Raw genomic sequence first — 13,315 nt, 5'->3', positions numbered from 1 at the left:
CCACAGAATTGTTCAGAAGGAGGAAGGAGGCGCTGAGCAGACACTCTGGCTTCAGAGGCAGTGAAAAAATTGAGTGGGATCACTTCTGGTTCCAAAAATACATATTTTTGTTAGAATTAAATTTGGAATTTGTTGGCTGGAATTTGATGTACGGAGACTTCCCAGTAGTATTATGTGAAGCACTTATCACCATAAGTTTTTTCAGCATTAGTTTTTTTCTGCAGGTAGCAAAGCTATGCTGGGGTGCTCATTCCCAGAGGAATGCCACAAATACTTTTTTTAGCTTATTGTAGATGATGTTTTGTTCATCAGGTGTATTTTAGAAAGACTACTGAAGAGATGGAGAGCTGTATTTCTTTGATAGTTCTTATGCTTCAATTGAAACATGAAGCTGTCTTAATATGAAGAGTCTGATTTGGAAACTAAATAATTAATGGCCAAACATCTAAAAATGTGTCAGGGGGTTTATTTTGGAGAGACCAGGTTCAGAGGTCAGGTAGGAGTAGGAGACACGAGCTTGGCAGAGCTTCTCACCCCTCCTAGGAGCAGCAGAAGCTCCTGACCTTTGGCCAGTGTAACTGTAGGGAGGTGAGCAGATGCATTTGTGACAGTTTCCCCCTGCTCTGAGTGTTTCAAAAAATGGAAGGAATTATTTTTTCAGCAAATTAGAGATGCCATCAGAGGAGCATCCTGCATCATGTGGCTGCTTCAACATTGCTGCTTCAGTGTGAGGCTTGCGTGAGCAGCTGATGATGGCTTGAAACCCTCTTGTGAACTGAAGTCCTCCTGTTAGCTAACCTGAGAAATAAATAACTTTTGAGTCTCTGTGTGTGAGGTGGTGTTTGTTTATTTTAAAACACCAACAGCTTTTGCCATGGAAGGGTTTGTTTCATTTTTTTTTGTCAGGGAAGGCCCACCAGGATCTTTGTTTTGTCAGCTGCTTACTTGTTTATTCAATAACTGCTCTTTTCTTCCTTCCTCAGTTCTACTCAGGAGCTACAGTTTCAGAAACTGCATTTTGCAGGAGGCTCACTGCTTTCTTAAACTAGCCATTAAAATGGTTGTGGAAGAAAAGCAGAATCCCAATTCATTGCCAGAGAGAATGTTGTAAACCAGCTTCTGATTAAACTTTGCATGATTTTGTTTAAAATTTACTTTCAGAACAGATGGTTCAGGAGACACAACTGTCTCTTGCTTCTGTTCTGATTCATGTCTTTATAATGTAATGCTGAAATGTGTATATCTAAAATACTTTTCATTAACATATTTTCCCTCAATAGCTGTACAAATATTGATAGAATAGCCATGATTTGTGGTTCTGTCTGTAGGCTTGGGCTTTTTCATTTTCAAGGTGCTCACGTTCTTTTTCTCAGCATTAGGAATGTGCAAAGGTTTCTGATACAAGAAACACAGTTTTGTGTGACGGTGCCTAACAAACTCTGCTCTTCACCTGTGTAGGAAGGCATCTGAGGAGGAGGAACACAGGGATGCTACATCCCATCAGAGGAGGCTTCTTCATCCTCCAGCTGCACGATGAGCTCCTCTATGAAGTGGCAGAGGACGATGTCATCCAGGTACAGCCCTGCAGCTCCTCTTTCAGCTCTGCTGTGTTGCTGTATTTCTAACAAGCCTTCCTTCTAGGAGCCCACATTGTCTTCCCTGGATTCCCCCTCCATGGGTGCTGAAAGGGCTGTGAAAACAAGGTTCAGCTGGATGAAAAAAGCATGTTTGCATGCTTGATCCCTTGATTTTTGGATTCAAGCCATCCCCATGGCTGAAGTTCATTTTCATTTTGTGCTTTGTTGCTTGTAACAGCAGCTCATGCAACCTCTCTATGAGGCTTGATGAGTGAAGTGGCTTAGTGTTGTTGACAGCTGTGGGGGGAAGTGTTTCCTCATCTAGAGGTATTTTTGCCTTCCTCTTAATGCTCTGGTGCCTAACTCAGAACATGCATTATAGCAGCTGTGGTTTGTGCAGGGAAAGGAGGATTTTAGTGCTCATTTCCTCATTCCCTACCTGCTTGTCCTCCTGGTAGGAGCACTGTGGTGCTGCTTGGCAGCAGGGTAGGTACCAGGAATGTGCTCTGTGGTTTTTAAGTGCCCTTAAAATGTCTGTGTGTGTGTGCTCCTCCCTGAGGGCACTCTTGGGCACAGGGGAGTCTCTGTGCCAGTTTCCAGGGGCAGGTGTGGGAGCTGGATGTTGGCAGCTCAGTGTTTCCCAAGTCCTGAGCATGGACACAGGGAGGCTCCCAGGCTGTGCTTCCATACCTTGGGGTTCCTTTATTCCCCTTCTGCACAGGCACTTTGCTGATGGCAAAAGGTCATCTCCTGATGGGAAGCAGCAACTCCTGGTCTGACAGAGCTTTCAGCAGGGCTGAGTGGCCTGACCATGCATGTGTATATTAATAAATATGTGAAGGATATAAGTGAGTATATTTATTAATAATATCGATACGTTCATGTAAATAAAAACAAAAGGTTTGCTATTTTTGTCTTGAATCTCAGCTTGAGCTTTTTCTCATTTTGCCAACTTTGTTCAGACATCTGCTGCCTCAATCTAGGCAGGCTGTTTTTGAGACTGAAAGGCTCCTAATATTCTTCCTGTAGAAGACTGAAATCTCCTGAGTATAGGCTTTAACATCTTTAGATACTGACTCCAGTTTATCATGGTGTTCTCAGGAGAACTGGAGACAAGTGAATGGATTTGCTTATTATCTATTGTATTTTATTTATTTCATTAACTACCTCAACCTCAAGAGCAATTATTACCAGCTTTTCTAGCTCCCTTCAGATGTATTTCTCCATAGCTTTTTCTGGGCAGTTGCTTAAACCAGCAGGTTTTCCTGCCTGCCCTGCAGCACAGCTGCTGTACCTGGTTCTGGGTGCAACAGCCCAAATCAGACATTCTTTGCTGGTGCCATGTGCTGGACTTGTGACCATTTTCAGAGAATCTCCTGTATGGTTCATGTTTCTTTTGATCTGCTGGGCCCCAAACTTGATCAAAGCTGGAGTGGTTTGAATAGAGTGGAAAATTGATTTGTGTGTCATGTAAGCAACATTTTCTATGTTCCAGAATTTCATTTCCTTGTTTTCTCACAGCAGTGTGCCTTGCTTAGGCCCTGTTCAGTTTCTAATCTCTGATAACCCCATTTTTTCCTGCCCAGGCAGTTATTTTTCATCCTATTTTTGAGCAGTAGATTATTTCTGTCCTAATTCTCTACCCTGCTTCTTTCCACTCTGTACTTGTCTGTGCTGAATTACATCTTATTTCAAAGCACTTTTCTAGGTTATCAAGATTATTTTGAAATGCAGTATGTAGGGGCATAGGGGTTTGGAAGACAGATCTTCCCCTAGTTCTTCATGCTGATGTGAAGTCTTGTGCTCTGATCTCCTCAAATCCCCTCCTCCATTCCCCAGCAAAAACTATGGAGGAATTTCTGTGGTGGTGGGGCTACTTGTCAGCAAATTATGAAAACACATGGAAGGGTCAGACAGCTTGAATAGTTCCTCTGCTGCCAGGGTGAGTAATCACCATAACTTCAAAGCCTCTTTTCACTCTGCTGTGGAAAGGTTCATGGGATGGGTGTGGATTGAGAGATTCATTCAAATAAGCAATCCAGGACAGGCTGGATTCTGCACAGGGACCCAAAAAGGGGTACCTTTGTCCAGGACAGGTTTTTACAGTCAGGAGGAAAAAAATCCAGTCTCTTGTAATCCAAACTGCTGCAGAAAGAAATAATTTCTGGCCTCCTAACTGTGTGTTGAAATGAGTGTTTTCTTAGGAATACCTTTGGAGAGCAGAGAACAGTTACCTCATCTGTTTACTAGAGGGCAGGAGTTGCCTAAACTAAATAGTGAGGGGGAAGCTGGGCAGTATTTGTAGCACCCACATGGAATGTGACCTGCTTTCCCAGAGGTTTATAATTTGTGTTTCACAGAGTGCTTTTCAAGCTGGCACAACACGGACGAGCCACTGTTCTTTGCTTCTGGCAAATTTGTTTTGTGTCTTGCTTTCAGTAGCTTGAAGTTTTCAGAACAGACTCCATGAAACACTTCAGAGCTGTGCAGCTGAGTGAAAGATGAGACTCTTCAGGACTCTCAGGTGTTTAACAGAAAGTTAATCTTGGCCCCTTTTTTGAGTAATCCCAAACACTGCAGAACCAGTCACAGCTCTGTGCTGCATAAAATCTCACTGGCTTTATACAGTTTCTCCATTCATAAGCACTAATCAGGATTTGGTTGCATTCCCACTGGTGGTAAGTCAGTGCAAATAAATGCAGGATAGGATTCCAGGTGCTTGTCTGCCCCAGCTATTGACAGAAACCCAGAGCACTGAGGCTGTGTCTGTGTCTGATGCCTGATGTTTTCTTCCAGGTTGCTCAGATCGTGAAACATGAGATGGAAAACGCCATCAAACTCTCAGTGAAGCTGAATGTTAAAGTGAAGATTGGCCCCAGCTGGGGAGACCTGCAGGAGCTGGAGCTGTGACAGTGCTGTGTGCCTCTGCCATGGGGCTGTGACAGTGACAGTGCTGTGTGCCTGTGCCATGGGGCTGTGACAGTGCTGTGTGCCTGTGCCATGGGGCTGTGACAGTGACGGTGCTGTGTGCCTGTGCCATGGGGCTGTGACAGTGACAGTGCTGTGTGCCTGTGCCATGGGGCTGTGACAGTGCTGTGTGCCTGTGCCATGGGGCTGTGACAGTGACGGTGCTGTGTGCCTGTGCCATGGGGCTGTGACAGTGACAGTGCTGTGTGCCTGTGCCATGGGGCTGTGACAGTGCTGTGTGCCTGTGCCATGGGGCTGTGACAGTGACAGTGCTGTGTGCCTGTGCCATGGCGCTGTGACAGTGACAGTGCTGTGTGCCTGTGCCATGGGGCTGTGACAGTGCTGTGTGCCTGTGCCACGCAGCCAAGGGCAGGTGCAGGCACTGGGCAGGTGCAGCCTGGGGTCACTGCGGGCGGTGTGATCCCCTGGGCTGTGCCCCTGCTGGCAGGGCACCCAGCTGCCTTCTGAAACCTGGGGGGGGAGCTGGCCTGAACTCACCATGCCAAACCATCCAGAGCTGTCAGAGCACTGAAGCATGTTTAAACTGTGAAATTATTAATTGTTAAAAGAAGGATATTTAAATGAATTCTGTCAAGGGTGCTTGATTTTGTATAAACCCCCAAAGCCTAATGAATTTATTACATATGAAATGAGCTGGATTACCTTATTAAAACAAGGTGCAGACATAATTTGGCAGTGCCTGTGTATAATTGTCTAGGGCAAAAGGAGTCATTGTGATTGCACTTGATGTAGAATTTTGCAGGCCTTTGCCAGGATTATCTTGTACTGGATTCTGCTGATGACACTCATGTGCTGAAGTGGCTTTACAGTTGGCTGGATTTCTCACTGAGCAGCTGTACAGCCTTCACAGTGAATGGCACCTGTGCTTGGTTGACCTCTGACTTTTAGGGAAGCATTTTGGTGACTGACTGCTGTAATTCATCCTACTGCTACCTTGCAAAGTGGCCTCAAGAGGAATATTGTTTGGGATCTCTTAGACTTAATACAAAGTCACCAGCAGAAACATTTTAAAGAATGAAGCTCTACAAATTGGTTAAAAACTTCATGGCTATGTATATTTTTCTGAAGAAGAAAACGATCTCAGTCTGGCCAGCTGACATGGCAGCCTTGCTGGTGCTTGAGGTCTGGTGTGTTTGAGGGGAGTTGTTACACGGTGGTGGTGACTGTGGCTCTTCCTTCAGAGACCATTCTCCTCAGGAAGCCTCACATCTGCCTGTTGGCAGCCCCCCTAAAACCTGCTCAGATTTCCCCTACTCTGCCTCAGTGTCTTTGGCTCTGACCCTGTGATGAGGCAGAAAGGTTTCCTGGGACTTTGGCCTTGTCAAGCTGAGCTGGGATCAGATCCTTCAAAAGAAGGGGCAAGGAAGGAGCTTGCAGGGAATTAATCTGCCACTATTTGGCATCACTCTCCTCACTAATACCTTCTGGTCTGGCTAAATCTCACATCACAAGTTTTCATTTCCCTTCCAGACAGCTGTGATGGTTACACAAGTTCAGCTGCTTTTGTTAACTTCACACAATGCCTGACCTTGAATTCTGTAATTTTCATCGTCTAGCCCTTGTATCTCACAAGAAAGGGAGGACAAGTGCCTCCCCTCATCTTCCTTATGCCTCTAATTATTGTATCCTGTCTTTTTCTGTGGTTCCTCCCTAATGCAATCAATCTCCATCTTTCCATTCTTGCCTCCTGTGAGAAGTTTTCAAGCCCCTAATTATCCTTTCATTTCTGAACTTCTGCTGGGTCCTTTTTAAGCCGTGTACTTTTGAAGTTGCTGTTTCAGCCTGATCTGAGAGGATGCACGCTCGGCTTTGAGCAGCCGGAGAGGGGCTCGGCATCGTTAACTTCAAAGGGCGCTTTGGCAGGGCCCTTATCCCGGCATCACCGAGGGCTGGAGAGCACAGGGAGAGCTCAGAGGTGTTCATGGAGCCTCCTCCTCACAAAGGCTGCTTCCCGGGCTCTGATCCACCACCTCCTGCCTCTTGTGCAGCAAAGCAGACACTGAGCCAGAGCCCCAGGTGAGGCTGCCTTGGCCTTCTTTCCTGTTCTCTATTCCAGCTTACATTGAGATTTTTTTGTTTTCTTCCTGCCTGCTCTATGCCATGGCTTTCTACACCTGTCACCTGATGGCTGAGCTCTTTATCCACAGCATTGTCTTTTTTCTTACTGTATTAAAGCTTTTGTTACTAACAGATCCCAGCCTCGGCCCCCTGGTGCCTGACCATTTGTGTGCTCTGCCTGTGAAGATGCTGCCTTGAGCTCATTATCAATTCTCATGGCCTAAAGATTTCCTGTCCTGGGTGTCCTGCAGTGACACACCTGTGCTGCGTTCCAGGCCTCGCTGGGGCTGCTGTCATTTGGGCTGCTTGTTCCTTGGCACATTACAGTATTTCCCTCCCACACGCTGCCTTCAGAGCTTCCCAAGGATGGATCTCACACGGATTTCTCAGCAAGCTCTCTAGAAGGGGGTGATGCTAATCAGTAAGGGGATTAACATGTACCCAAACTTATTTTGACTAACAAACTCGATGGGCTCATTTTAATTAAGCAGTAATTGGGAGCAAATGAGAAGATAAGAGGTAGCCACTGTGGCATTTGAGTTGTGTTACAGGGACTGGCTCTTGAGTTTTCTGATTGCTGCTATTTGCATTCCTCAATTCTGATTAGACTTTAACTCTTAGCGAGACTGAGCAGAAGCAGAAGAGGGCAAAGTCAGGTAAGCAGAGGCACTGTCCAGAACTGCAGAAAAGGGTTTATGTTGTTTTCTGAAGGTGGTAAGAAGGAGCCTGGCTGCTCACATTACTTATCTGGTTTTGTCTGTGGGCTCCTTTCCCTCCACCTCTGATTGGCTGAGGGCATTTTATTACTTCAGGACCTGATAACCAGGGTGCAGGTGAGTCTCAGTCTGTGTGTAGTCAGGATGGGATGCATCTGGTAGTGTTTGTTCCTCAGCTTGTTTGTGTGTTTCTCCCTTCACAGCCCATGCCAGCCTCCTGTCAGCTGGCACAGCCTGGCACAAGGACAGATGGATGCTGCAGGAGGGGTAAGAGTTCTGTTTGTTACAACTTGTTCACAGCCTTGTCCCTTGGTGCACACAGAATTCCTACTAGTGCCCTTGCCTGGCTGCTGCCCCAGCAGGGATGTGCCTGCCTGCCAAAAGAAATCCAGCTGGGATGCAGTCCTGGCAAACAGCTCTTGTCACTGGGAGTGCCTTGTGTTCCTGTGATGGGAACCTGCAGGACCCAGCTCCTCACAGGGACAGGTGGGTTCCCATCTGGTCTGGTGGCTTCCCATCTCCTTTCTGCTCAGAATGACTCAAATGTGCATTAATGGCTACTGGTCCGGGGCAGGACTCGCCCGGCCTTGGTAGCAGGAACTCACACCTTTGATGTTTGCTGCAGCCTCTCAGTGCCTTTCCTCACATGCAGACCACAAGCTTGTCTTGCCTTGGTTTTCTGCTGCAGCTTTCCTTTTCTAAAACCCTGGATACTGGAAGTGGTGACAGGTGACACATAATGGCACTGGTAATCTGATCTGATTGGGTCCTTTTGGCTTTCCTCTGTGCTGCTTGCATTTGATGGAGAGAGCTGTACGTGGCTGAAAGAGGGAGAGGGGAGCTCAGCACCTGTGGCTGACACTTGGAGCTTCTCCCGGCACAGCAATTCCGAGGTGCTGCTGGAAGGAGCCCTTACACTGAACCCGTCCTGCCCTTCCCAGAGCTCACCCTGAGTGGGAGGGACAGGAAGGGCCCTGGTCCAGGCTGGTGACATTCCCTGCATGGCTGTCAGGAGCTCCTTGTGAACTCCCTGCCATGGAGCATGGGAACATCAGCTGGGCAAGGGTTCTGTCCTGGCAGGAGCTGCTGGAGGAAGGGAGGTGGCCATCCCCACCCCAGCATCAACCACGACTGCAATTTTTGTATTCCTGAATGAGAAGTGAAAACTCCAACCAAAGGTTTTACACAAACCATGCACCTTTGAAACACTATAAAGAATGCAGAAGTTGGAAAAAAAGAGATTACACCAACTAGTATCAATTCTTTATTTTCTTTCCCTCTGTTTTTTTTTTTTTAATTTATTTTTTGGTTGTTAATGGGGGCTTGAGACAGCCTCACTTTCAGATGCCTTAGCTTTGTGATACTGATTTAGGATACCTGTGGAAACAGGACATGGTTAGCACAGGAGTGTGTGGCTCACTCCAGATCAGCCTTCATTCTGAGACAGGTAATGACTCGTCAACAAACCACACACATACTCAGCCCACATTTCCTTGACACTGAATCTGAATATTTGCTGCTATTTAAAAAAGTACAATGTTTGATTTGTTGATTTAATCACAAAACAAAACACATGAATGGAAACACTCATTTACGTGACTATTGCTTATACACCTAAGAGGAAGAGTTGGCTACGAAGGTCCACAGCAGTTCCTGCATGAGAGAGAGAGAGAGTGTGCTCCTACCAGAGCCTGCCAAGGCAGAGGAACATCCAAGACTGAAATATGCTGTGCTTGGACTCACCTTTGGGCTATGGGAAAAGGTGCATGGGGCTTTTTGAGGGGCAAAATTAACCAAAAGCTGTGGCTTTGCCTGTGCTGCAGCACACGCAGTTTGTACCTGAAGGAGGGCTGAGGCTGGATACAGCTCTGAAGTGATTTCTATTGAAAAAGTAAAACCTTTCTATGCCCACCTGCATTATGCACGCACTGTGGTGTGAAAGGCATTCTGGAAAAGGAGTAGAAATTGTTTTAGAGAAGGATTTATGTGATAATTTTATACAATACATGTAGTAAATAGAGTATTTTTTGTTACACATTTTTGTAACAATCCTGGTGCTGTGGGGAATGACTAATTGATGTAGACAGTTGAACTGCAGAACTGTAAAAAAAACTTAAACCCCCTTCCCCCAGGTAATTACAGAAAACAAAACCTGATTCTCAAAATTTCAATTGTCATGTCTTTTAATTCAAGGTTTGCAACTGAGGTTAAAGCTCTAGGAATAGATTTAATTTTTTTATTAATAAATAAAGTAGCTTGTACTTCATTGAAGACTTTCCAACTCTGCAGACTTATAAATAATCTAATTTAATGCATTTTTTCTCTCTATCTACAGCACTAGACATAAGATTACAAACATCTGGTCAAACCCAAAGGTGTGTGTGCTGTTGGAAGTTCTGTGTAACTAGTTTTGGATCTGATTGTGACAGAGCTCCTGGAGAGAAGAATGTGAGAGAACAAAGTATCTAAATGAACAAACAGCATTTTAAACTGAACTAATACTTCCAGCCAGTCTGGCCTGGTGTAGCTGAGGATTGCGAGGCTGAAGAGACATCTAAGCTTGGGATTTTGCTTGAGGTGCTGCTGTCTGAGTGGGAAAGGTGAAAGCACAGAAAGATTTCAACATCCAGTGACAGCCAATGTCCTTGATTTTCCTCCAGCCAGTCCCAGTGCTGCAGTCAGATGCTGTTCTCCTCGCTGGGAATGCTGCAGCTCCTTTGTGCCTGTCACTGACAGCCTTGAGCAGCGTGCAGGGCAAGCCTGGCAAAAATCCCACACTCCCCCTCATTTCACAATAAATCACCCAGGCAAGAGTTTTCCTCCCTCATTGAACTTTTTAAGTGATGGGTTTTTTCCACATACATGGTAAATCTTGATAGAAAGCATTTAACAGTGTGCACTAACAAACTTATACAACATATACATTACATATATATATTATATATATAGAATGTTCTATATACAAACATATACAACTTTTTAGATCTCTACAGACTACAAGAAAATTGATCATTATAGTCACAAGTGGTGAACTTAACAGAAATTGTAATTGGTAACTGTCTGGAAATATGTAAAATATATAAGAGTGGAAAGCTGTGACCTGATGGAGAATACTAAAGAAAAGTTGCTTAAAAGTTTAGCATTAAAAACTTTAAGTTTGAGGGCTGCTAAATTCTCATTTCTCTGTTGCATAAAAATGCAAATGGAAACCTACTGGCAGGTTTTTTTTTTCACCCTGGTGTTAAAGACTGTTGGCAGCCAGAGACAGTTGGGCCTTGTGTAAAGACTTGTTGAGGACACTTTTCTCTCTGGGTGAGCTGCAGTGATCAGCAGTCAGAAGTTGCTCTTAAATTTTCTTCAGGGATCCCATGATTCCAATCAGCCTCTGGAGCTGCTTCTGAGTGCCACACAGCAGGGCAGAATGGAAAATAAGCTGGCTGCTGGACATTTTGAATGCTGCCCCAAATGATTTTGTTGCCCAGAGACAGTGGGTTTGGATTCCAGGCCGGAGCAGAGCCCCAGTGAACACAGGTTTGGACTGAAGATCAAATTGCCACAATGCTCTCCTTTATTTCTCATTCTCAAGCCTGCTTAGAGCAGTGCTTCCTCACAGGCACAAGTGGTTACTTCTGTGACCCAGCCCCTGGAAGGAATTCCCCAACCCAGTTCCTACTGGCATCAGATTGGCAAATTTGGCTTTTCCTTACACACAGAGAAATCCTCCTGGGTCATGGACAACTCCAATTCCTGAGCTCTCAGCACAAGCCCAGGCATTGCTCAGGCTTTGTCCTTTTTCCCTGCAAGTTTCTACAGTTCTGACCACATAGAGCAGTTTCCCCTGTGCCAGGGAAACTTGTGGAGTCTCATTCCCAGCTGAGCTGGACCTGTCAGGGCCATCATTTTGGTTTCAGCTACAGCAAAATGTAAAAATCCTGTAAATCATGAAATTCTGTTCTGCTGCAATGGGAATTTAAAACTTAACACCTCAAATCTCTCCCAACCCTTTAACTTGTGCAGTGGGCCAGTTGTGAGGCCAGACTTGTGGATGGTACAGCTTCCTGGGCTGTATTTTATTGTAGGCAAAGGAAGAAGAAGGAAAAGATGTCTTTGAGAGGGATCATCTGGACACTGTGATGATACAAACACCAGTGAAATTAAGGTCTAGGTGGGAGTGGGATGGTGCCTGTCTCCATCAGTGTCCATCAGGATTCCTTTAAGAGACAGATGTTACATTTCTTCAAAAGAAACATTTTAAAGGATGTTTTTCCAGCTTTTCCTCACTTTCTTTTTGCTAATTTGAAATTATGTCCAGACACATGAGAACAAGCCTTCAGTGCCTTGTTTCCAAGCCAATCTTGGAAACATTTCTAACCTAAGAGTTGACCAGTGTGGCAGTGAGTCTTGTAGGACAGGGTGGAGCACTCCACCAGGATAGGCAATAAATCCAGCTTACTGTTCTCCTCTGTGGCTGCAGTTTCCTGCAGCATTCACTGCAAAAACCCAACAAGCCACTCTGGAGCAGAAGCAAATTACTTTTAGCAGTGTGAGCAGAGTACAAATTGCCACTCACCCACGGTGTCACTCTATATCTGTGTTCCATATATATGTTGGCAATGGTTTTCCATGCTCCTCCCTGGCCCACTGTGTAGGGTTCCTGCTCTAATCTCTCTTTCTGTCACAGGTTTTGGGGGGTTTCTGTGCAGGCCTCCTCTCATAATTTCAGCTGAGCACTTAGGCTGCTCTGCAAGCTGCTAAGCAGCCTCTGAGCAGTGTTTGATGGGACTCTGGGTTCCCATCTTGCCTTTCCAAACTTGAAGAAATGCTTTCCAAAGCTGGTTTTCTATTCCTGTTACTGGGAAATAAGGCAACCAAGTGATACAGACTCCACGGGGATGAAAAGTGCCACGGGCCCCCTTCAAGGACAACAGATGAATCTAGAGCACATTTTAAAGAATATAGATTAGGATGATGTTTCAGGTGCTCTGCATTGCAAATAAACCATCTATGCACATTTCTTAATGATCATTTTAGATAGTGCCTGTCCAGCTACCTGCAAAATCATTAGATTTTGGGGATAGGATTTTAAATTTATTTATTTTTCTGGTAGGAGTTAAAGAGCACTGCCTCAAGCAAGGCTTTTCAAGGGTAATAAATAGCAGATAAGAAAATGCAGCTCAACTCTTTTTTATGTGGAGACCAGTAGCAAACATGCTTGAAATGTCCTGGCTTTTCATAATGTAACTTTTAAAAAATAAAGATTTTTGTCATTTAGGTGTTTTTTCTTTTTTTTTTTTTCTTTTTTTTCTTTTTTTTTTTTTTTTTTTTTTTTGCTCAGAATAGAAATAAATCCCATTTTTCTTCGGTCACAACATGCTTCCTTTTTCTCTTTTTTTTTTTTAAGTTGGCAATTAGTCATGCAAAGTTTTATAAGTGCATTAACATTCGAGTTTGTACAGAATATTTTTAACCAGACGCACTCCCCACAGTTCATACCTAAAGCTCCTGAAAAACTACATGCCACAGTGATGGTTGAGTTCCTTTTGGGAAAAAATTGGCCCCCCAAGAGTCAGCTTTTGGAAAGACCCTCATGATTCCAGCTTCCATCCCACGGTCTGTAAATTTCTCCTTGACGTCCACTGTGATGATCCAATAACAGTAACAGGAAAACATCTTCTAGGAGAAAAAACTGTCTCTGGCCAGTGACTGGGAATAAAGGCTGCTTCCCTGAACAGTGTTCTTAATAAAGCCACAAGCAGCTTCTTTGAAAGTCTAAAACTGGTACCACTTTTTGTCCTTGTATTTGAGCATCACCTACAGAGATGGGGAGAAAACCAAACAAATGGCAATCAAACACCACCCTGCATGTGAGAGACCACACATGACCCAGGCCCATTAACTGTCAAACTTCAGAATTAATAAATGCAGAACAATGCAATACTTCACTAACAATGTCAGCAGGTCTTGGGTCCACTGAGA

At 44.8% G+C, this 13,315-nt stretch overlaps 2 protein-coding genes across 5 annotated transcripts in view; one reads left to right on the top strand and one right to left on the bottom strand.

Annotated features, from left to right (window-relative positions):
• The window catches only part of POLQ (DNA polymerase theta), a 52,763-nt gene extending 48,233 nt beyond the window's left edge, over nucleotides 1-4,530 (top strand). The window contains exons 29-30 of the mRNA XM_058825351.1: nucleotides 1,459-1,574; nucleotides 4,374-4,530. Coding sequence (XP_058681334.1) covers nucleotides 1,459-1,574; nucleotides 4,374-4,487 — 230 coding nt within the window. The 3' untranslated portion in view covers nucleotides 4,488-4,530. The remainder of the gene's footprint in view (nucleotides 1-1,458; nucleotides 1,575-4,373) is intronic.
• A 4,091-nt stretch (nucleotides 4,531-8,621) lies between these two features.
• STXBP5L (syntaxin binding protein 5L) overlaps nucleotides 8,622-13,315 on the bottom strand; it is a 183,748-nt gene continuing 179,054 nt past the window's right edge. For all 4 annotated transcript variants that reach the window (XM_058824985.1, XM_058824980.1, XM_058824983.1 and 1 more), the window contains one exon: nucleotides 8,622-13,150. In XM_058824985.1, the coding sequence (XP_058680968.1) occupies nucleotides 13,109-13,150 (42 nt within the window). In that variant the 3' untranslated portion in view covers nucleotides 8,622-13,108. The remainder of the gene's footprint in view (nucleotides 13,151-13,315) is intronic.

The sequence above is a fragment of the Ammospiza caudacuta genome, chromosome 2 (assembly GCF_027887145.1).
Source record: "Ammospiza caudacuta isolate bAmmCau1 chromosome 2, bAmmCau1.pri, whole genome shotgun sequence".
NCBI classification, from domain to species: Eukaryota; Metazoa; Chordata; class Aves; order Passeriformes; family Passerellidae; genus Ammospiza; species Ammospiza caudacuta.
This window is presented reverse-complemented; position numbering and strand designations above follow the sequence as displayed.